Raw genomic sequence first — 24,642 nt, 5'->3', positions numbered from 1 at the left:
GGCTTTTTTAATATTTTCCCAGGAAATAGACTTCAATCCAAAAATTAAAAAAAAATAGAAAATTGAAGGAACAAGGGAGGTGTGGAAACGTGCCAATCTGTTTTGCTTTTGGGGATTTAGAAAACAATTAAAATTAATTAATTAAAATAATAAAAGATATTAACCACCCAAACAACTTGATTTTTTTTTAAAAAAAAACTTATCAGGTTTCCTACAAAATTCAAAACTCAATCAAACTCTACCATCATTTGATTCAAACAATAATAGAAAAAAATTATCAAATTGCTCACGCCAAAATTTGAAGCCAACACCTCCAACCAACACCCAAAGCACCTAAACTACTGAAACAAATATTAATTATGGTAAAATCTAACAAATTAAAAATTAAATTTTTGGGACGTTACAAAAGGGAAGCCTCTATATTTTACTAAGGTGTGCTGCCTCCTCTTTTAGTTCAACTAGAAGACTTATTTTTCTATTAAATAAATGTTATTTGTGTTTTACTAATTTAACCAGGATTCTTTCATTTCTCCCTATAAATAAATAACATTGGTAGAGCTATTGGTATAAGTTTTACACAACAGAAGTTTCACATAATTTTCAAATATTATTATTCTACCATAAAGTATGAGAATTTATTTTCAAATATAAATTCTATTTTCTAAGAATCACAATTCTACTAGTTTTTATTGAGAGAGAATTACTTTTATACTGAAAGTAATAAATTTTTTTTGTTATGTATTTGGTTTGTGATTGTTAAAGTCCCACTTGAAATAATTCATGGTACAAGAATAACGGAGAAGGTCGTTTAGTTAAAAGTTGGGAACGAACAGGATCTGTCCTGCACAAAGCATAGGTATTTTTTGGGAAAAAACTTATTGTTATAAATATCACAAATTGTTATAAATATCACAAATCGACTTAGTTTTCAAAATTTTAATTTTCCACTGTGACAGAAAACTTTTTACTAAACCGAACTTTTCCAACAATTAGTATTAGAGCCAGGTTGTGCTATTTTTATAGTATAAACCACTATTGAATTTTCTCTTTTCTTCGTGTTTGTTTAATTTTTATAAGATGTGGTATTCTTGTAAATATATGCATGATTTGGGTTATGTATGTGAACGAATGCATTTTATTATTTTATATAATGATAAAGTAATTTTGCGGAAGTTGTGATTCCTATAAATTAGATTGGATGTAATTTTAGGTTTTATTAATTTTTTGGGATATGTAATTAGATCGTGGACTATCATCTCCTCATAGGTTTTATTTTATTTATTTTAAATTAATTCATTTGAGTTTTAAACAAACTTAATTTTTTATGTAACTGAATTTTTTGGCGAATCTCAAAGAACCGAGATGCATCCAGAACTAATTGAAACAACGTAAACCTGACCCAGCCTACCGACAAAGGGTCGACTGGCGGCGGCCTGATGACGACTATGGCGGCAACGACGATCCATGGTGGCAACAGCAGTTTGACAATAGACCCCTTCGGTGTTTTTCAAGTCATTTGGACTTTTGGGAAAATCTAAAAACAGGATATTTGGCTTTCACCTAGAAGACCCAAAATATGCTTTGGGGTAATAATTATAATTTTATTATTTATTTTTCTAGAATGAAATTATGGAAACTTTGGCTGGTCAAAGTTATTTAATTTTATGCTTCTCTATGATAGTATGATGATATTTAAATTGATTGAAAAATATGTTCATCCATATATGTATGATAAGAATATCATATAGTTTAGGAAAAGAATGTTACATGTACTTGTCATGACATTTTTAATCATTCATGATTGAAACCAAAAAGAAAAAAGAAAAGAAAAACCTTGCATGATTTTTAAGATCTTAAGTGGGAGAAAGTCTCTAAACAAAACCTACAACCTCCATCATGACATTCGCCTACCCTATGGTAGGTATTTCCATGTGAATTTCATTGAGGAGATTTCCTTAAAAGAACTAATTATCTTGTGATAGCATATGATATTTGTCGGCCTTGAAGTAGGTATTATCATGTTGAATTCACTAAAGAAGTTTTCATTTTATAGAGGACAACTAGTTACACATGTTACTCGTTGAGATAGTCCCACGATGACTCATTTGTGGTACATGGAGTGATAGGTGTTGAGTTGATGGTTATACACTCAAGATCGTTCTAGTTAAGTAGCATCCCATAAAGCTCTACTTAAGTTAGAATGATGGCCAAATGTTAAGGGATTAGGTTCAGATATTAATTGAAGGAAACTTCATGTTCTTACTAGTTGATTAAGATTGTCACAGAATGACTTAATTCGATGAGCGTAGGAATTATCGTTGTAACGTCTTACAAATGTTTTTAAGGTTTATTGTAAGATACGTGCATCATCTTAATGCATATTATTTATTGCAAAAAGTTTTTGAGAGAATATGATGGAAGGTATGATTTTTATAATATTATATTGAATATAATTTTTGTATATTTTCTTTTCTATTTGCATATTGGTTTAATAATTTAATTTGATTTAAATGTTATTAAAAACGGATGCAGTTTTATTGATGGAGATGGTAGCTTTGCGGGACAGACTCTTCATCTTAGTGAACTTCTGGACCATGTTAAAACTTACCAAAATGAAAGTTTTCTTCGACTGACGCCTGCCCAACTATCTCATTTTAGTGTTTCTTTTCAACAAATGTTAGTTTAGATGATGAATCATTTTGATAAAAACAAAAGAAAAATCCCTAATGAGGCAAATGTTTGACCCATGGCAGATTAATTTCTAAGATTTTTTTTTTGTTTTTAATTTTTAGTTTATAAATTGTAATCTATTTATATATTTATTTTTAGCTCGATTTTTAATATATGTATCCTGTTTATTTGTATAGTTCTGATATTTTTTAGCTTATTTTGTTTTTAAATTATGTATTTAAAATTATTCATACTCATCCATCTATGCTGGAAGAAAATTTTATACTACTAATTGTTTTGTTTTATTTTTAAACTAATATATTCGAAGGGGCTGGTGCTCATTTTAAGTAGTAAGTCGATTCAAAATAAAAATATTTCAATTTATTATTTTTAACATCTTATAAGTAAAATATATCTTAAATAATAATATTTAAATATATTCCTAAATATTCACATAAATAATATAGATTTTTAATACGAATTAATTTTTTATTTTCAAGTAAAACTTAATTTAAATGCTATTTACCATTAATTAAAATTTATAAAAATAAAACCCTTAATGAAGCGGGAGGTTAATGATAAAAAAAAAAGTCGAGTTTAACATACACTTTTATTTAAATTCTTAATTGATTGAGTTAATTTCCGTACTTTTGCTAAGAGAATTATGAAAAAAAATACTTTTTCATGTATAAATAAATTATATTATTGTGCGGATATTTTTGTTTTTTATATATTTTTAATAAAACCAATAAAAAAAGTGTATATTGTGAGATATAAGCCTATGCCATCAACATTTTTAAATATTTTTTATCACTTCAATCAAAATTTTATTTTAAGATTTTATAAATTTTATTGTTTTTACACAAATTGTTTGTATATATTTATAATATCGTTGATTGAGTTTGTGTCACAAGTCAGCTCAATACTAATTAAAAATGAGTACATTTAATATTCTTAATCTAATTTATTTACTTATTAAAATTTTCTTTTATTCACAATTTAAATTAATTCGTTTATTTTTAATTTCATATATATTATTATTAATTTTATATTTTACATTTCATTATTTATTATATAGCATGTTTAAATATACATATATTCTAAATATACAATTTTCTGGTTGTTTAATGATTTTATGCAGTGACGGCATCAGTTATTTGAAGCGAGGAATCAGCTAAAAACATTCTTATGTGAAGGCATTCACACGTTTTTGAACCCAGTAATTTCCGGCTTGCTTAATTAGTTTTTTTATGATTGTGGTTAACGATGATTGAGTAAAATAATATGATACTAGAATAAAATTAAAATTTTAAATATAATATTTATATTAATATATGATAAGTCTAGTAATATAATCTTTTAAGAAAATACTATGAAAGATAAGAATAAAAAAAATGACACAATACAAACAATAAATAAGACACTACAAATTGATGCACAAATGTCATGTGTGTAAAATAATACTCAAAATAGAAAAGACAAATTAACAATAACCGCAACATTAGAAAAAATTATAAACAAATCAAACATGCATCACTTTGTTCAAACCACTGAAAATTATATCCTAACCCATCATCATTAGGTTAACTTGATAATGTACTCTGGTACCGAACCAGTGATGCACAAAAGGCCAAGTTTTAGATGACCTTTTCTCCTTCTTATTATTTTGAAATCCAATTTTACAGACTCTATTATTGTGCTCTATCATCATAATACCCTCTAAAAATAGTTCTCATTAGATCTGGCAACATCTTTACCTTGACAAATCTCATACATCATAACATAACTAGAAACTAATAACTATAATTAAAACTACCATTGCTTTCAAAGAAAATAAAGTTCAGAAAAATCATAGAGAAAACAGTGGATAAAATAAAAATCACAATAATGTGGGTTGTAGTAATTAAAAACAAAAGAAAAAATCAGAAAAAAAAAAATTGTTGAAAAAGCCACGATCGGCACCCAACCTAAAAGCTGGTGTGGTTCGGGCAAAATTAAGATTTGAGAAATTTGAATAGTTGTGTAATGTCAATGATGTAATTTTTAAGTAAATAAAATTAAAATTAAAATATTATGGAAAATTATAAGAAATATAAAATAACTACAATACCTGATCAAGGTGTCATGAAAAGTTGTATGTACGTGACAAATATCAAAGATGTAAAAATCTATAAATCATTAATATGTAAAAATATATTTAAATTTATAGTAATCAAATAAAAAAAGTGTGAATATAATATAAACATATATTTTTTCTACAGATTTGATTCAGTACTACAGATTATGTCAAATATTAGATACATTATCGTCAAAACTGATAGTAAGTACTGAGTTAGAATCCAATTCCTCCTCAAAAGCAATATTTTTAACTTTATTTCTCCCTCCAAACTCAACATCCTCAAAAAATGTTGTAGTTTTTGTTTCAAAAATATTCCTAATTATGAGATCATAAATTCATAGCCCCTAGATCGTTTAGAATAACCAGTAAAGTAATCGCTCACTGTATTGGAGTCCAATTTCTTTTCATGTGGATTATAAGGCCTTACCTCAGCTGGACATCCCCAAATGTGAAAGTGTTTTAGAATAGGCTTTCGACCTGTTCAAAGCTCATAAAGTGTTTTTACAGCTGTTTTAGTGGGTACTCTATTCAAAATGTAAGTTGTTGTCTTTAGAGACACTAGCCAAATGAGTACTTTCAGACTTATCATGTTTCAACATTTCTTCCTCTTGCACATAATGAGAAATGAGCTCATTTAGAGTCCATTTTTCATTTTGATAGTTGTAACTAACTTTAAATTGGTTAAACTGTGCAAGAAGCGATACCAAAACCATAAGAACAAGCAATTCCCCAGAAAGCTTGATCTTAAATGTCTTAAGTCTTGAAGCAACATAGAACATCTCCATAATGTACTCCCTCATGTTTCCTTGACCCTTATACTTCATAAACATTAAAGAAGTTAGAAGTGATGTCATCTCAACCTTATCGTTTTAGCAAAATGTTTCTTCATTTCATCAAGGAAACCTTTGGCCTAAGTAATATCTTCATATTCTGTGCCCCTAAAGGTTTTTGGAATGTTGTGCTTCATGATCATTAGACTCTGGATATTTGAACGATTCCACCTCTCAAAGTCTCTTTTAACATCAGGGATGCTTTCCGTAGTGAGAGGTGCAAGTTGTTCTTTCCTTAATGTAAGGTCTATGTCCAGCACTATAAGTAAGTGCCTTTTTCATTCCTTGACATTAGTCCTAATAAGCATGAGTATTAGAATTTATATTAGCAGATATTGTGGTCGCAAAAGATGAACTAGCTGGATATAGAACAAAATAGATAAAAACAAGCTTACATGAATATTCATAAGTAAATAATAAGTTCAAAATAGTGGCTAATCTCATCTAAAGATACCAAACATAACATTAATATCAAGTCTTTGGACAATAATATTAATAGTAAGCGATACTCTTGTTGTAGCAATCAAACATTAACAATAAATTATGTCAAATAATGAATTAATCTTTGGACTAACATATTACTCACAAAAAGTACCTTATAATTGTCACACATTTATCACCATAGATGTCTTGAAATTCAGCTAAATATTAACTTACCTTTGGGTCAATTAATAAACGCATGAATCACAAAAACATATAATTATCTTGATATTTTAAATAAATAATCTACGCAAAAGAGGTTACTTTGGCGGCATTTTGTTTCAACTAATCTATTTAAAATGTTAGACATTCTTAATTAGAACCCAAAGCCAAAACCTAAATTTATTTGTTTCAAAATATTTCTCTTAATTTCATCTTTCAATCAAATTAAAAGATAACGGTATATATATATATATGCATATATATATTTATCCTAAAACAGAATACAATGATGTTGACAAATATAATGATAGTTGAATAAATAAAAAACAACCTCACATAAGATTTCAAATTTAAACCAAAATAATTTGAATAAAGGTAAACACCATATCAAGTTATCAGACACTCCATTAATATTTTATCTTTGGACAAAATATTAACTTGTAAGTGATATCTTGGTGTAGTAATCAAACACTGACAATAAGAGCATGTCGAACAATAAATCTTCCTTTGGGCCAATTTATTACTCACATGTAAAACCAAATAATCGTCACATATTTATTACCACAATTGCACATGTAATTTTGTTAAATATTAATCTTCCTTGAGGTCAATCAATATTAACGTAGTTTAAGTTACATGCACACAACGTTTTATATTTTTAAAAAAAATAATTTTAATAACAAAGGTCACTTTGGCAACTTATCATTTAAATTAAGTTATTTTTAAAATATATAAACATACCAATATTCAAATTTAATATTTCCATATCAATCAAAGGTTAACTAAAATTTATTATTGCTCTGATTTTCAAAATAACCAAAAATAAGGTTGTCTTAATGGTGCAATTAAAAAAAACTAAAAATCTTAATCTTTGACTCTTTTTTTTTTCAAAACCAAATTTGATCAAAGTTTATAATCGTACCGTTCAAAATTAATCTCAATTCATGTAAAATAAAATTATACATTATTTCCTTAAATTCATTGATATGTATATGCATATAATAAAAATATTACTTACTTCTTTACATCTATATAACTCCAAAACTTAGCATATGGTCATACAATAACAAGAACAATTCCCTTTCCATAATTAACTTAGCATAGTAATTGGTACTGTAACATACTTCAATATTTCAACTTTTATTCTTTTAGTGTAAAATTTTGTGCAATTATTTCTTTAAATCTAAACATAAGGATTTATTCAAGGATTGTAAAGCAAGGAACAACGCACTCAAAATTAATTAAGTTTGTAATGACCCGATAGTCAGGAGTGTCGAAAAACGTATTTTTGAGGTTTTGTTTTTATAAATCGGACCCGTAATTATTTTTATTAAATATTTACGAGGCTAACTTAGTAGCTAATTAATTTTTGGATTAATAAATTTCGTGAAATTAAGAGTTATTAAGGTATAGGGACTAAATCGCGTAAGGGTTAAAAGTTGAATTATAGAATGAAAGAAATAGAAGGGACTAAAGTAACAAATTTACCATTTATTAAAATGGTGGGAGGTGACCGGTTGTGGTTTAATGAGTCTGCATGTGTATATGTTATATATTAAACACTACACCAAAACAAACTTTTAGCGGCGTTTAGATAAAAAACGCCGCTAAAAATCGAGCATTAGCGGCGCTTTACGTAAAACGCCGCTAAAAATCGAGCATTAGCGGCGCTTCCAGGAAAGCACCGCGAAAAATGAGCATTAGCGGCGTTTTTTTGAAAAACACCGCAAAAAACCTAAGCCCAAAGACATCGTTTTCTGACCTTTCTGGGCTTTAGCGGCGTTTTTGAAAAAGCGCCGCTAATCCCAAACTGATCCTCCCATGCCAAAATGAGCGGAAATGAGTTTAAAAGATGTCCAAAACATTAACATTTATACATAACGGCGTTTTTATAAAAAAAACGCCACAAAATTCATTTTACCTAAAAAAATTTCGCGCTGATTTTTCCCAAATTTCCCCCCTAAGACCCTAACTTTGTAAACAAAATAATAAAAAAAAGAATAGGAAAATGGAGGCACCAAAGACGATTCAGCAGAAAACCTCTCCAATCTACTTACGAGTCAGCAATTCCTACTACCGTTTGTTTCCCTGGAAAATATATGAGACTTAATATTATTATTTTGTTTGTTTATTTATGTGTGTGTTTCATCTTGTTGTGTTCATTACTCAGATCCCTATCGCTTTTTATTTCTGTTCCATTTTTCCTCTTTATTTTCTAATTTTGGGTGTTATTTGTTCCATATAGATTTTTAATTATAATTTTGACCATCTTCCAAAAGAGGGAACTCATTTTTGAAAACCCTAAGCAGAAGGAAGAAATCGAAGTGAGGTGTGCCACCGCCTCTGCTCTGCCGCCAGCCATGAAGGTTCTATCTCTCAACCATGAATGTATATTGCTTACACAAAAAAATAAGTTTTACGAAGTTTAAAATTTAACCGTGCACCCTTTCTTTTTATTATTGTTTTTTTTCTCTTTGTAGTTCAATATCGCCAACCTCAGTACGGGATGCCAAAAGAAGCTATAAATCAACGATGACCAGAAACTGTAAGTTTCCTTGCTTATCTCTTTATATATTTTATGCTTATCTTTCAATTTTCTTTAGCTTTATTTTTGAAATGTTTTATTCCAAAATAATCAGCATTTGTAGCAATCCAAAATAATTAGCAGTCCCTGATTCAGTTCTGTTTTCTTTTTTTTTCTTTCTATAATTCATGAGAGTTGTATTTTAATTTTGCTTTTTGTTTTCTGATTCAGCATGCAAATGTGGAACCTCTTTTCAACAGCTTGGCCTTGCAGCAATACATTCTTTTATGCTCACAGGTTTAGTATTCAAACATGGTTGACTCAATATGCTTCCTTGTTCTTTGCTAAAGTTTGAGATTTAGTTTTGTACTTAAAAAGGTAAAAATTTAATAGTATATATATTTTTCAATTTAAAAATATAGTCCAAAACACAATATTTTCGGTCAAATTTTGCTTATACACTTACTGAGTTTTTTACGAAGTCGTAAGCAGGTCTTTGGACTTCCGAGATTTGCAGGTTCAGAATGTATGATAGATCCTGATTGACAATTAAGTTATGAATATATAAAAGAAACATGTATAATTTTGGTTTTTTTTTCTATTGAAATCAATAATCTCTCTTGTCAAGATAGATATTGATAAGTCAAAGGATGCTTTACTAAAATCTCAGAAATCAAAGAGGTATCGTGAATTCAAGAAGGGATTCAGGTCCATTGCATAGATGGAATGTAATAGTATTGATTTATATAGATGTAGACTTTGTTTAGCATGATATGAAAAGCTTAGATTAGATTGGGATTATGGTCAGAAATAGGGTCAACTACAAAAATGGTCACTACACTTGTGGTTTCTTTTTTGTTATTGAATTATGAAACAACTTTTCTAGCTACTTTTGTAATATAATTAGTTCAAATTTCATTATTAAAAGTATCTACTTTAAACACCTAATAGTTTTTGCATGGATGTTTTGAGTTTATTATATACCCTGTGACTTGCACATTGACAATGACATAGTAGGTTGCTGGGCAGTTCAAGCCAGCGGCTTGTTGATCTATGCAATTTATAGATTTTCATTCTCTTGTTAGGTATGTTAAAAAATTGATCATTTGGCAGGTGTGATGTGAACCTCTTGTTGGCGACATTATGTACTCGTACCATTCAAACCCGTGAAGGAAGTATAGTTAAAGCTCTTGATTGTAATGCTACTGTGGCTAGTCGGGATGCATTAGAAAAGACAGTTTATGCTCGATTGTTTGATTGGTATGCTTATGTTAATTCATGTTTGGAGGTATTTATTTTATCATATGCTCATATTTTGTATTACTTGCCTTGCCTGCATGGGGTTAAGATTAAACTGTTTCTGTTCTGAAAATTTTCTATCTATTTTGTAAGGCTTGTTGATAAGATTAATATATCCGTAGGGCAAGATCCAAATTCCCATGTGCAAATTGGAGTTTTGGACATCTATGGATTTGAATGCTTTAAGCATAATAGATAAAATATTGTTCTTTGGTTTTGTATGTTTTATTTAATATTTTTATTGTTATTATTATGTAAATTATGAGTAAATATTTGATGCCACAATTTTTGTCATGTTTTTGTGATGCAAGATGGTTTGAGTTCCATTTTATGAAAGACATGAAAAACAAAATATTAAATACTATTAAATTGAGTTCTATTTTACATTGACCTTTTTAAGAACTTGGGAAACATCAATGACCTTTCTTCTAAGGACCATCCAGGATATTATGTGATAAGTAGCATCGAATCCTGATTGAGTAGAGTATTAACATGAATTTATTAAGATGAATACTTCTTTTTGGGGGGAGAATTTTTAGTACTCTGTTGGATTACCTTCTTAGAATTATATTATTGACATTGCATCAATTAATCTCTCTTCTTATTGCTATTTTTTATTCCTCAGATTATGACCCCCTCTCTCACAAGCATGCTGGCTAGGAAATATGTTCCAGTAGATGTTGCTGCACTACTAAACTCAACACTCCAGGTGAATTCTTTTGACGCATAACTTTTCCTTTCTCCAAATATTGTTCATTCCTTGTGGTTAGTACTTAACCAGACCATTACCCTAGGTGGTCTAAATGATGTTACATTATCTGGTTTGGATGTTACATTTGAGTTTTAAAAAATGAAAATATTAGAAAAAATTTGCAAATGGTGGTGGATTTGTATCCTGATGCTACTTTATTGATGGTGGATTTGTAAATTTAAGTGTTTAAATGCTGTAAATTGAAGTGTTTAAGTGTTGCAAATTGAAGTATTTAGTTGCTGGAAATTGAGATGTTTTATCGCTGTAATTGAGGTGTATAAATGTTGTTAATTGATATGTTTAAGTGCTGTAAATTGAAGTGTTTAAGTGCTGCAAATTGAAGTGTTTAAGTGCTACAAATTGAAGTGTTTAGTTGCTGGAAATTGAGATGTTTTATCACTGTAATTGAGGTGTATAAATGTTGTTAATTGATATGTTTAAGTGTTGCAAATTTAAGTGTTTAAATGCTGTAAATTGAAGTGTTTAAGTGCTGCAAATTGAAGTATTTAGTTGCTGGAAATTGAGATGTTTTATCGCTGTAATTGAGGTGTATAAATGTTGTTAATTGATATGTTTAACTGCTGCAAATTTAAGTGTTTAACTGCTGTAAATTGAAGTGTTTAAGTGCTGCAAATTGAAGTGTTTAGTTGCTGGAAATTGAGATGTTTTATCGCTATAATTGAGGTGTATAAATGTTGTTAATTGATATGTTTAAGTGCTGCAAATTTAAGTGTTTAAATGCTGTAAATTGAAGTGTTTAAGTGCTGCAAATTGAAGTATTTAGTTGCTGGAAATTGAGATGTTTTATCGCTGTAATTGAGTTGTATAAATGTTGTTAATTGAAGTGTTTAAGTGCTGCAAATTGAAGTGTTTAGTTGCTGGAAATTGAGATGTTTTATCTCTGTAATTGAGGTGTATAAATGTTGTTAATTGAAGTGTTTAAGTGATGCAAATTGAAGTGTTTAGTTGCTGGAAATTGAGATGTTTTATCGCTGTAATTGTGGTGTATAAATGTTGTTAATTGATATGTTAAAGTGCTGCAAATTGAAGTGTTTAAATGCTGTAAATTGAAGTGTTAAAGTGCTACTTTCCATTGTCACCTCCCCCATTTCTTTATGCATCAATAACTATATTAATGAAATCAAGTACTACAATTATATATTATTACAGATGGGGGTTGGAGAATACGATCAAAAGGAAAACATCAGATATGGTGATTCCCAGCCAAGCAGTGGCTTCTTAGACACCCAACATTTTGCACAATCAAACATGACCAAAACTTCTAAACCTACATGTTGAGGTTGCTACATACAAGTCCCTTCCTATTTTTAGTTTATGTGCTATGTGATGATTGTGTTTTAAAATTTAACTTGTTTTAGCTCCTTACATTCTTATAGGATTCACACTCAAGGAGCAAGAAACATCTCAGCAACTCATTGGGATCGAGCAATCAAAATTTAGAATCAAGTGACACACAAGAGCTAGATTTGGAGCTTAGATTGTCACTGTAATCAGTAATTTTTTTTGCTACTTTAAATGCATGCTCATGGAACTACATTTTATGCTTTCCTAGAATTGTAAGTTCAAATAAGGTGTTGATCTGCAATTTATACATACAACTTGAGCAAGTTGATATGAACTAGTTTGAATTTTTTTTAAAAAAAAAATTCAAAGGAATGCTATGTAATCAAAGGCAATTTGACTTGCTGCATGAGATATAGTGAAAAACATTTATCTTCTTGTTCATGAATTTCCATTTTAATACGTCTTCAAATTAAATTATACATTTCTTAATTGATGGAATCTCACTTTTGCTGTTGCTGCAATCTCTAACCAAAGAATGGAGTGATGTATGTACTGATAACAGTTCTAAAGATTTGCTTAAGCAAGTAAAGGGATTAGCGTTTTTATAATAATTTAGGATAGGAATGGAGCAAATCCAAAGAATGGAGTGGCGTTTTTATAATAATTTTTATTATTTTTCGTGACCTTTAGTGGTGTTTTTGGAGAAAGTGCCGCTAAAGGTCTTGTTCTTTAGCGGCGTTTTTGGAGAAAGCGACGCTAAAAGTCTTGTTCTTTAGCGGCGTTTGTGGTAAAAGCGCAGCTAAAGGTCTTGATCTTTCGCGGCGTTTGTGGTAAAAGCGCCGCTAAAGGTCTTGGTCTTTAGCGGCGTTTGTGATAAAAGGGCTGCTAAAGGTCATGGTCTTTAGTGGCGTTTGTGGGAAAAGCGCCGCTAAAGGTCCTGGTCTTTAGCAGCATTTTTTACTTTTTAGCGCCGCTAAAATCCTGTTTTGGTGTAGTGAAAGTAACTTTAATAATAATGATAAAGATAATAAAATGAAAACATAATAAAGAAATAGAAAGAAAGTGGAAAGAAAGATGAAACAATTGCATGCAAATTAAAGAAAAGAAAAGAAACAAACAAACAAAGTGGCTGACGACACCAAGTTCTCCAAACTTTCAAATTTCAATTGGTCAGTTAATTTAGTCCTTTTTGTAATTTTTACATTTTTGGAATCCCGATATTTAGGGCTACCCGATCCATATTGTAATTTTTAGTATTGTTCAAGATTTTATATGTTGACATTATTGAATAGTTTAAGTATTAGAGATTAAATACATAGATTTTTAAGTTAGAAATGGAAAAAAAAACTAAATTATGGAATTAATTGTTGATTTTGAACAATAGAGACTAAATTGTAAAAAATTTGAAATAAAGGGTTTAAATTGGAAAGAGGAAGCTAAATGTGGTCTAGAGTGAAATTAGTATAAAAATATGAAGTTAAATGTGAAGGTTAAAATTAGTCTCGGTTTAGGGACTAAATTGAAGACTAAGCAAAATATAGTGTGAAAATTTAAAATTAATATGAAATTGAAATGTGTAATATTAATGTGATTTAATTGTTTTATTCCATAGCTAATGTCGTACCGGAATCCTCGAGTAAAAAGGGGAAGGATAAAATCGACGTCGAATAGCTAGGAAATCACGATTTGTGTTTCTATAATCCGAATTAAATAGTAGATTATTTCATATATAATTGTTTGCATATGGTAAACATTTGAGGTGAGTACTTTGGTACTTTGGGATTGAATTAAATTCATAATTGAAATGAAATGGATTGATTTTGTATATTATGAAATGTATTGATTATGAATATGTGTGTATTGAGAAAAATGTGATTATTATCAATTTGAATATATGCTTATATATGATAATATACATTCATGAAATTAAGACATTGATTGTATTAAAAAGTGAAATGAATCCCTATTAACTATATCGGGCTGAGTCGGATATAGATGGCATACCATAGGATAGGAAGAGTTCAAGGATTTCTTCGACCTCGAGTCAATGAGGCACTTAGTGCCAATTTTCTTCGGTTTAACCGGTGAGACATTGGGTGTCAATTTATATAGTGTTGGGCACAGTTATTACTTCAGATTTATCTGATAAGGCACTGGATGCTAAACTGGTGTGTTGGTTGGATCGTGTATCCATCCGAGTCTGAGTCGTATTAATAAGGGAAAGTAAAGTAATAATTTATGTGATTGATATTGAAATGACAAATATGAGAAATGATTTTGAGATGAGAAATGAGATATGAATTGATGAATTGAGATGTGAAACTTGAATGAATTCAAGTATTGATCAAAGATATGAATCATGCCATTGCATGAGATGATGTATTCAAATGTTAAATGAAATGCCATTGATATATACTTATATATTTGAACATGTGAAAATCTTAGAAGATGTGAATAAGGAATGAGCAAAAATTATACTATTGAATTGAAACACATGAGCATAGCTTACTTGTTGCATTGTGCATTTTAAATACTTATATCAAGTTTATGTTATTCAGATTATAAAAATACCACTGAGTTTTACTCAGTATGCGGTATTGTTTTCCGTGCACAGGTTAGGTACTGTTCGATTTATCGCCCACTCAACATCAAATCACAAATCCCGAGCTCAAGTGTGGTGACATTTCATTTTGTAATGGCATGTACCTAGAAAGTCTTTGGTTGATATTGTTTATAAAGTGTGGTTAACTTAGTTTCTAGTGAAATGATGGTTAAATGTGTATATGGTTGTGGTTGAGGCTATGTTGGTATGTTATCCTAGTTTATATTTTGGTATGTGATAGTTTAAAGTTTGGTAGTTTAGCATAATGCTTAGTATGTGCTTAGTTTCATATTTGGTAACTTTAGAAGCTGAAAGTTAGTTCAAATATGGTAAATGTGATATGAATGAAAGTCTTGAATGTTTGGTGTGTTGTTGATGTATTTGAACATATAAAATGTGGTACCAATGAGGGTACATTGGTTAGGCATATTAGGTGATGGATTTGGTGTATGTTGGGCATGTTTAATTGTGTTTTGAATAGGTTAAACGATTGGTAATTGACTTGCTTAGTGCCCAAGTCAGTAGGAAATGGTAAACATGAGTTTTAAGGTACTTTTGGGTGCACATGGCTTGGCCACACGGGCAACACACATGGGCGTGTGACCTAAGTCAGAGAGTTACACGGCCTGGCCACACAGGCTTGTGTCTCAACCGTGTGAGGCACACGGCCTGGCCACACTGGTGTGTGACCCTTGAAATCAAAATTTTTGTAATTAATTCCCGAACTTTTAGAATTGTTTTAAATTAGTCCTTGCCTATTTTTAAACTACTTTAAGGTCCCGTAGACTCGAAATAGAGGCTATAAGAGTAATTTTTATTTTGTTTTAGGGTGGATTAGCAAGCCTAAATTAAGTGCATTCCACTAACATCATCGAAGATAAATTAAAAAGATAATCGTAGACAGAGTATGGACTAATACTCTGATGCTACTAATTGAAATAGTCTTGTATGTATCTAAATTCTAACATTTAAGAAGGGATAAATAGTGATAAGAGTGTAGATAGTGGAAAACTAAGTTTAGCAATGTATAAATAGTGATAAAAGTGTAGACAATGGAAGGCCAAGTTTAGCATTGCAGAGCATGAATCATTATTCAATTGTATAATATTCTAGTATGATATGATCTGATTGTTTGTGACCTGCCCCTGTATGTTATATTGTTAATGGCTAGTATATATATGAGTAATTATGATTGATTAATTGTATGGCGTGTTAGTAATACCCGTGATCCTAATCTGATGACGAAAAGGGGTTAGGGGTGCTACAAAGTTGAAAACTTGTTAGGCTGCCATGAATCCAATTAGAAGTTTATATTGGAAATATTATAACAAATAGATGCTTAAAGAACCCCACCCAAAAAAAATAATATTAAAAAATTCATCACAAAGTGCCAACAAGCAAACAATTTTTGTGGGGTTCTTGCAAATCAAGCTGAATCCATCCCTTCAAAAATCACCAAAATAAAAAATTTATAAACCAAACCCTAACCTTTTAACATAAATCCAAAAGGTTTAATATATGTATAATCGAAAACACTGAATCTAAATATCAAATCCATAAAATTTTAAAAACGAATCAATCCAAAAATAATAGAGAATCATTTCATTCTCAATTATTCAATATGAAGAGGCTCGAATGCCACTTGTTCGACGTATAAAATAATATCTGATATAAAACTTAACAAACCATAAACCAAGATCTGTCATGTCAAATCATCAAGAATAAATCTAAATGTGAAAGCGTACTTGAATCTATGGGTTTCTTGAAATCTTCTGATCTTATGGTTTTGATATTCCAAATTAGCGCACAAGTAATTTTGAGAAGTGACTATAACCCTAATATATATAGCTTTTGCATATTAACCTTAATTTCTAATCAGCCCATCATCAATTAGAAATTAGTTACTAGAGTATCTACACATATTTGATCCATACTTTATTTAATAATTAAAGCCCAATAAACCTTAACCAAATTAAATCACTGTTAATTTGGGCTAATCTTTTATTATAGTAAATAATAACATGTAATTACTCTTATTATATATGTGATGTCCAATAATATGTGGTACTTTGACTTTAACATGATCAAAATATTTATTATTCCTTAAAATGTGTTAGCAAAACTTTTTCCTAGATACATTTAAGAGCCATTGAGAATAGAGGATTAAGACAATATTTAGCATAGTGATAGCTAACGGTTGGTCTCTTATATTGTATGTCATCGTTTTCTTTATCTCGTTAATCTTTAGAGTATCAATAGGAGAAGGAGAGTTTGAATTGGCTTTCTCGTAATACAATTGCCTCATTGGTAAGGCCCATTTTGAACTCAAGTTAGGATATGACTTGAATACATGCATCATTAGTATGCTTGGTAAGTAGGAAGAATTGATGATATTGGACATGATTTGGAGACCATCCTCGGTAGTGTTGTAACGATGCCTTTTATGGTGTAAGAGTACAACAATATGTATATAAAAAAATTGTAGATACTAATAAATAAACTTTACAAATAAAAATATTGTATTCAACACATCTAAAATAAATAAGAAAACAAAAGATCATCATATATGTTAAAAGTTATATAACCCAAATTCCTGTTAAAAATAAAATACAAATGGCAAGATAGGGGGATCTATGAGGGCGAAAGTCGAGGGCTGAAGTTTACTTCCTCTATTTGATGTTAATTAGAATAAGGTGTTTTAATCTTACTACATTACTTCTATTTAACTTTAATTAGAATGAGGTTTTTAAACCTATAAATAGACGTAATAGTCTCTCCTCTTATATCATTCGAATTCAACATAGTTAATTTTCTTCTCCTCTACTTGTAATTTTTTTCCCAAAAGAGTTTCCACGTAAAATTTTATGTTTTCTATTTTTCTCTCTGTCTTTACGATTCATTGTCATTATCGACGTTCAATTTTACAAACTGGTATCAGAGATTTTGAGGTTACTTATCTCAATCATGGTAATGACATTACTAAAGTATGAAATTCTAATGTTGGATCATAACACGAGATCCGCGTTGTGGCAAATAAAGATGCAGACAGTTCTTGCGCAGATGGATTTGGAGGATGCCTTACTACGGATAGATAAGATGCCTTCAACGTTGAAGGAAGAAGAAAAGGAGGATAAAGATCGAAAGGCTTTGACACAATTACATCTATATTTTTCGAATGAAATTCTACAAGATGTAATGAAGGAGAAGACCGTCGCTGCATTATGGGCAAAACTACTGCAACTATACATGTAAAAAACCTTGACTAGTAAGTTACATATGAAGCAGAGTCTTTATACTCATTGTTTGGAGGAAGGTGCATCTATACACGAACACTTAACTCTGTTTAAAGAAATTATCTCTAATTTGTAGGCCATGGAGGTTCAGTATGATAAAGAAAATATCTAGGGTTGATTCTACTTTGTTCATTGCCCCCGTCTTATTCAACCTTTAGAGACACGATTTTGTATAGCTATGAACCTCTCACAGTTGATGAGGTCTATACTTCTTTAGCCTCGTATGACAAGATGAAACATCTTGTGGTTGGATCCGATTCTCAAGGAGAAGGTCTCACTATTCATGGGAGACAAGAATGAAATATCGATGATGATCGTGGGAGGACAAAGGATCGAAATCCTCGTAATAAATATAAGGGTAGATCGAGATATTTAAACAAAGGTAAAATCTGTAACTTCTGCAAGAAGAAAGGGCAGATAAAATCTGAGTGTTGTAAGCTGTAAAACAATATCAAAAGGGAGGCTACGAATCAAAAGGGAAAACAACTAAAAAAATCTGGTGAAGCTGATGTTGTAGAAGACTACAGCGATGGTAACTCCTAGTTGCTTCTGTCAACAATTCTAAAGTGAGTGAGGAGTGGATTCATGATTCTGGCTGCTCCTTCCATATGAGTCTTAATCGAGATTGGTTTACCACTTATGAAACAGTGTCTGAATGTGTTATTTTGATGGAAAATAATGCTTCATGTAAAATTAAAATCAAGCTGTTCAATAGAGTTGTTAGAACTATTAGTGGCGGTGACATGTACCAGAATTGAATAGGAATTTGATTTCATTGAGTACTCTTGATTAAAAAGGACACAAATACACAACTTAAAGTGGGGTTCTGAATATTAGCAAGGGTTCCCTCGTTGTGATAAAATGACAAAGAAAAATTGCCAAGTTATATATTTTGCAGGGTTCTACTGTTACTGGTGATACAACCGTCACTTTCTCTTCCTTGTCTGATGATGATGTTACTAGACTTTGGCATATGCGTCTAGGGTATATGAGTGAGAATGGCATGGCAAAATTGAGCAAATGAGGACTTCTTGATAGGCAAGGAGTTTACAAACTGAAGTTCTGTGAGCACTGGGTTTTTGGGAAGCAAAAGAGAGTTCGATTCACTAGAGGAATCCATAACACGAAAGGAATATTGGATTATATTCATCTAATCTTTAGGGATCATCCAGAGTGCCTTCGAGAGGTGGAGCTAATTATATGCTAACACTTATTGATGGTTTTCTAAAAAAGTTTGGACGTTCTTCCTAAAGTAGAAAAGCGATGTATTTTTCGCATTTAAGTCTTGCAAAGCTATGGTTGAGAAATAGACAGGAAAATAGATAAAACACCTCCATACAGATAATGGTTTGGAATTTTTTTCTGATAAGTTTAACGAATTGTAAAAATCAGAAGGGATCGTGAAACACTTGACAGTTTGTCATAATCCATAACAAAACGGCGTTGCAGAATGAATAAACAAAACGATCATAGAGAAGGTTCGATGTATGTTGTCAAATGTTAATTTGCCGAAGTCGTTTTGGGCTAAAGCAGCATCTATTGCATGCCGTTGAGAAAAATACTCCACAAGAGGCATAGTCTGGTAGTCTTGTTCTGATTTGAAATTTTTGGGTGTCTTGCGTATGCTCATGTTGATAATGGGAAATTGGAGCTGAGATCCATTAAATGTGTTTTTCTTGGCTATAAGGCTAGTGTTAAATGGTATAAGTTATGGTGTTCTAAAAATAAAAAGGTTGTAATTAGCAGAGATGTTATTTTTTATGAAACTATTATGCTACCTAACTTATCTCTTAAATACTCTTCTAATAAAGAACAAGAAAAGCAGGTGGAACTTCAAATTGATCTACGATCTACAACAGAGTCGACTACTCAAGATAGTACAGAAATTCAGAATAGAGCCACTTCTTAACCATAATATTTTATTAAGAAAAACAGAGTTAGAAGAGAAATTAAACCTCCAAAGAAGCATGTCAAGGCTAATCTAGTTGCTTATGCTTTAAATGTGGCTGAAGATATAGATGCAAATAAAGAGCCATCTACTTATTCTAAGGTAGTTAGCTGTGAAGACTTAGAAAAGTGGATGTTTTCCATGCAAGAAAAGATGGAATAGGTCAACAAGAACAAAACATGGGGTCTTCTACAGCTTCCTAAATGTAAGAAGGTTGTTCATTGTAAATGGTATTCAAAAGGAAAGAAAGGACTCCAGAAGTTGAAGAACTCAGATATAAAGTAAGACTTGTTACAAAAGGTTAAACTCAGATTCCAGGTGTAGACTTCATAGATGTGTTTTCTCCAGTTCTGAAGCATAGTTCAATTCGAGTCTTACTTGATTTTGTGGTCATGTATGATTTGGAGCTCGAACAATTAGATGTAAAAATAACGCTCTTGCATGGTGAACTTGAGGAGGATATTTATATGCAACAAATAGAGGGCTTTATAGTCACAGAAAAAGAGGACTATGTTTGCTTGTTGAAAAAGTCTCTTTATGGCTTGAAACAGTCACCAAGGCAGTGGTACAGATGTTTGATTCTTTTATGACTACTCATTATTTCAAAATAAGAAGTTTAGACAGTTGTGTTTATTTTAAGAAAAATAATGATGGTTCTTTTATGTATCTACTCCTCTATGTTGATGACATGTTGATAGCAGCAAAAGATAAAAGAGAGATAAGAAAGGTCAAAGCCCAACTTAGTGAAGAATTTGAAATGAAGGATTTTGGAGCAGCAAAGAAGATACTTGATATGGAGATTCTCAGAGATAGAAAATCAAGTAAATTGTACCTAAGCTAGAAATGGTACATTGATAAAGTTCTTTGCAGGTTCAATATGCAGAGTGCTAAGCTTGTTAGTACTCTTTTAGCAGCCCATTTCAGACTTTCATAGGCTTTGTCTCCACAATCAAATGATGAGATTGACTACATGTCACATGTTCCATATTCTAGTGCAGTAGGATCTCTTATGTATGTTATGGTTTGCTCACGTCCAAATTTATCATATGTAGTTAGTGCAGTTAGTAGATACATGGTGAATCCCGGTAAAGAACACTGGAAAGCAGTTCAATGAATTTTGAGATACTTACGAGGTACTATTAATGTTTGCTTTCAGTTTGGAAGAAATAGAGATGGAGTCATTGCGTATGTTGATAATGATGTTGCTAGAGACCTTGATAAAAGAAGATATCTCACAGGTTATGTCTTTACAATTAGGGGCTGTGCAATCAGTTGGAAAAGTCACTTTGTAAACTAATGTTGCTTTGTCTACCATTAAAGTTGAGTACATGGCGATTACTGAGACTTGTAAAGAAGTTATTTGGTTAAAGGGGTTCTTTAGTGAACTAAATGATGACCTTCAAATCAATCCTGTATTTTCTAACAGTTAAAGTGTCATATTCCTTTATGAATGATCAAATGTTCCATGAGAGAACAAAGTACATTGATATTCGGTATCATTTGTTCATGATATTATTGCTCGTGTTCATATTGTTGTAAGAAAATTAGTACTCATGATAATCCTGCAGATATGATGACTAAGTCACTTCCTATAACCAAGCTTGAGCATTGCTTAGACTTGGTTGGTGTTCATTGTTGAAGATAAACTCTTAAGGGGTTTCTTAGAAGAGGTAGAGAACTTGTTCGTTGAGAGTTCATGACAAAGAATTTGTTCATTGAGAGTTCGTGACAAAGAATTTGTTCGTTGAGAATTCGTGTCAATGTGGAGATTGTTAAAAGTTGTGTGACCCAAATTCCTATTAAAAATAAAATACAAGTGGCACGATAGGGGGATCTACGAAGGCTGTAGCCCATTGTAGATCCCAAATAAGCAACCTCTATTTGATGTTGACTAGAATAAGATGCTTTAATCTTACTACATTACTTCTATTTGACTTTAATTAGAATAAGGTTTTTAAACCTATAAATAGACGTAATCGTCTCTCCTCTTATATCATTCGAATTCGACATAGTGAATTTTCTTCTCCTCTACCTGTGGTTTTTCCCAAAAGGGTTTCCACGTAAAATTCTGTGTGTTCTATTTTTCTCTCTTTCTTTGCGATTCATTGTCATTATCGACGTTCAATTTCACACCATACATTGTTCAAACTAATACAGTCCTAATTAGATAGAACGAACTAAATTATAGATACAAACTAAGAATTCACTTGTGAAAAAAAATTAATTATTTCAAATTATTACCAAAACAATATGTATAGATGAATATGATTGGAACCGCTATTAGTAGTTAAGTAGATCCAATTACTTGAATTGACTAGAAAAATCTTATGTAATTAAACATTTTTTATTAAAATTTATGCCAATGAAATTTGAATTAATAATAAACTCCCTATAAATCATATTCTAATTTTAGTCCATCTAAAATTACTAAAATTACTAAAATTATTCGATCTATAAAAAATAAATTAAATGTTGGTAAATATAAGAGTGACTGTTATTAATTGCCATCCTAATAATTTTAGTTTAGGGGTTGGCTCTTGGCTCTTTTAGTAGTTTTTGTTGGAGTTAGTGAAAGATTCGTATTTTCTTAAGTCGATTGTGACTTATTTTAATGACGTGGTTTATCGAATTTAAATTAATTTATTTATGTTTATATCTAATTTAAAAGATTTAACATTTAGTTATTTGGGAAAGACAAGATGATGAGTGTTGAATTTAAAGCAGCAATTTAAGAGATCCATCTTACTGGTTAATATAGCTTGTATCCATGATGTTTCACGTTTTTTTCGATATTATTTTCTAAAATATTCTGGAAAAAATTATACGAAATAAAGACATTACGTCATTTTATATCTCTTATTAAGGAAAAAAAATTATATGAAACAAAGATATTATATCATTTTATATCTTTTATTAATTATTTAATGTCATTTCAATATTTTTTCATGTAATTAATACATCATTTTAGTAATTTTTTAACTTGAATCTTGTACCCTAAATTTTTTAACTTGAATCTTGGACCTTAAATCCTAAATTTTAAACTTGAGTCTAGGATTTCAAGAACCAAGGTATAAGGTTTAGGATTCAAAGTTTAAGATTTAAGGTCCAAAATTTAAGATAAAAAATTATTAAAATAATATATTAAGGACATAAAATCCCTTTATTTTATACAATCTTTCCCGTTGTGATTTCGTTTTTGTTCAAAATTTATTTCTAACATATTTGAGTTTTCCCCACTCCTTTCCTTTGATGGTAATATTTTATATATAAATAAAATTATATTTTTGGAAAAAAAAAGGTAAAGTGGGTTCGAGAATGAAAGCGACCAAGTCCAGGGGTTTTAATACTTTGGAATTATCATAATCCAACTACCTTTGTTTTCTTCGACTTATCTCTCTCTCCGCCAAATTTCCCCTACTTTGCATTTTAATATCTTACCCTAAAGATAGCCGGTAGAAAATTGACACCTCGCCCAAGCTACCTAGGTGACACTTAGCCAGTTCTTCATTACTTTTAAAAAAAAAATTTGAGAAGTGTTTTTGAAAAGTTTAGTTTAAAATTTGAGTGTTTAGCATTGCTGTCAAAAAGTACTTTTGAGAAATAAAATGTTCATTTTAGACATGTTATTATCAAGTAACAAATATACATTTAAATAATATTTAAATTAATTAATATTATTATATTTTAGTAATAATATAAAAAAATTATTATAACTTATTAATATTTTAATATATGAAATATAAATTGTAAATATTTTTAAGCAATAAATATTAATTATTTATAAAATTTAATTAGAATATATAAACTATATTTTAAATATTTAAATATAACCATTGAATATTTGTAATTAGTATTTTAAAAAAATATTTTTTATTTTTAATTAATGATTTTAACACAATTGTAATTAAGCACCAAGAAAAAAAAAGAAAAATATTATGTTATTGGAGGGGTAAAAAAATAATTAAGCACTAAAAGTACTTTTGGGAGAAAAAAAGCTAAAATTTTTAGTTTCTGAAAAGGAGCTGAAAAATGCATTTTTGAAAAGCTAAAAATTTCAGCCAAAAGTAATTTGTTCTTCACAGCTTTTCTTTCAAAAATACTTTTAGAGTCAAAAGTTCTTTTTTTAAGCAATAAAGAACTGACCCTTATTTGCAAAATGAAGTTATTCATGCATCGAGTTAAATTGGATTAAATTTAAATTGAATTTAAATATGATTTTAATATATTTTATATTTAATATATTAGAGAATTAGTTTCACTACGAATTTGGATGGGTTTGAATGAAAATGATGCGTTTAACTTACCTTTTGTCTCACGCTATAATATCGCTATAGTCTCTAATCTCACCGCCACCATTATTTTTACATAAATCATAGTTAAATACATCCAAACTCACCCTCAAATAATTAACTTCCACTAAACTTAGAAGAAAATTGTATCTAAAAAACAAGATTTTCGTTTTTGATATAGGGGCAGTATTATTCTCTTAATTTGATTTGTGATGTATAGCAAGTAATGTAGTGAAAAAGTTTAACTCAATAAGATGTATTACCATTTTTCAATTTCATTTATGAGAATTAAAGGGTTGTGCTATCAATAAACATAAATTAACTATGATTATAGTTGTCCTCAATAAATATATAAAATGAGAGTGGAACA

At 30.1% G+C, this 24,642-nt stretch overlaps 1 protein-coding gene across 4 annotated transcripts; it reads left to right on the top strand.

The window, feature by feature from the left end:
* Positions 1–8,139: 8,139 nt before the first annotated feature.
* On the top strand, positions 8,140–12,579 carry LOC107916183 (uncharacterized). Of its 4 annotated transcripts, none has more exons than XR_005919358.1 (8): positions 8,140–8,320; positions 8,507–8,627; positions 8,742–8,806; positions 9,017–9,082; positions 9,899–10,045; positions 10,710–10,793; positions 12,006–12,135; positions 12,233–12,579. XR_005919358.1 is itself a non-coding variant. In XM_041102356.1 (7 exons), the coding sequence occupies exons 3-6, from the start codon at positions 9,018–9,020 to the stop codon at positions 12,132–12,134; spliced, it is 453 nt and encodes a 150-aa protein (XP_040958290.1). In that variant the 5' UTR covers positions 8,140–8,627; positions 8,742–8,806; position 9,017; the 3' UTR covers position 12,135; positions 12,233–12,579. The 4 variants fall into 4 exon arrangements, 1 of the variants encoding a protein (XP_040958290.1); XR_005919359.1 differs by having other exon boundaries at positions 9,899–10,073; XR_005919357.1 differs by having other exon boundaries at positions 8,140–8,627.
* Positions 12,580–24,642: the final 12,063 nt, after the last annotated feature.

The sequence above is a fragment of the Gossypium hirsutum genome, chromosome D10 (genome assembly GCF_007990345.1).
Source record: "Gossypium hirsutum isolate 1008001.06 chromosome D10, Gossypium_hirsutum_v2.1, whole genome shotgun sequence".
Taxonomy (NCBI): domain Eukaryota; kingdom Viridiplantae; phylum Streptophyta; class Magnoliopsida; order Malvales; family Malvaceae; genus Gossypium; species Gossypium hirsutum.
The sequence above is the reverse complement of the archived record's forward strand: the minus strand, read 5'-3'. Positions and strand labels throughout refer to the sequence as shown.

Excerpts from the sequence above, each read along its gene's own strand:
- LOC107916183 (XM_041102356.1), top strand. The coding sequence starts at position 9,018 with ATGCAAATGTGGAACCTCTTTTCAACAGCTTGGCCTTGCAGCAATACA. Across the intron at positions 10,074-10,709 it reads ATGTTAATTCATGTTTGGAG|ATTATGACCCCCTCTCTCAC; the intron begins GTATTTATTTTA and ends TTTATTCCTCAG. Across the intron at positions 10,794-12,005 it reads TACTAAACTCAACACTCCAG|ATGGGGGTTGGAGAATACGA; the intron begins GTGAATTCTTTT and ends ATATTATTACAG.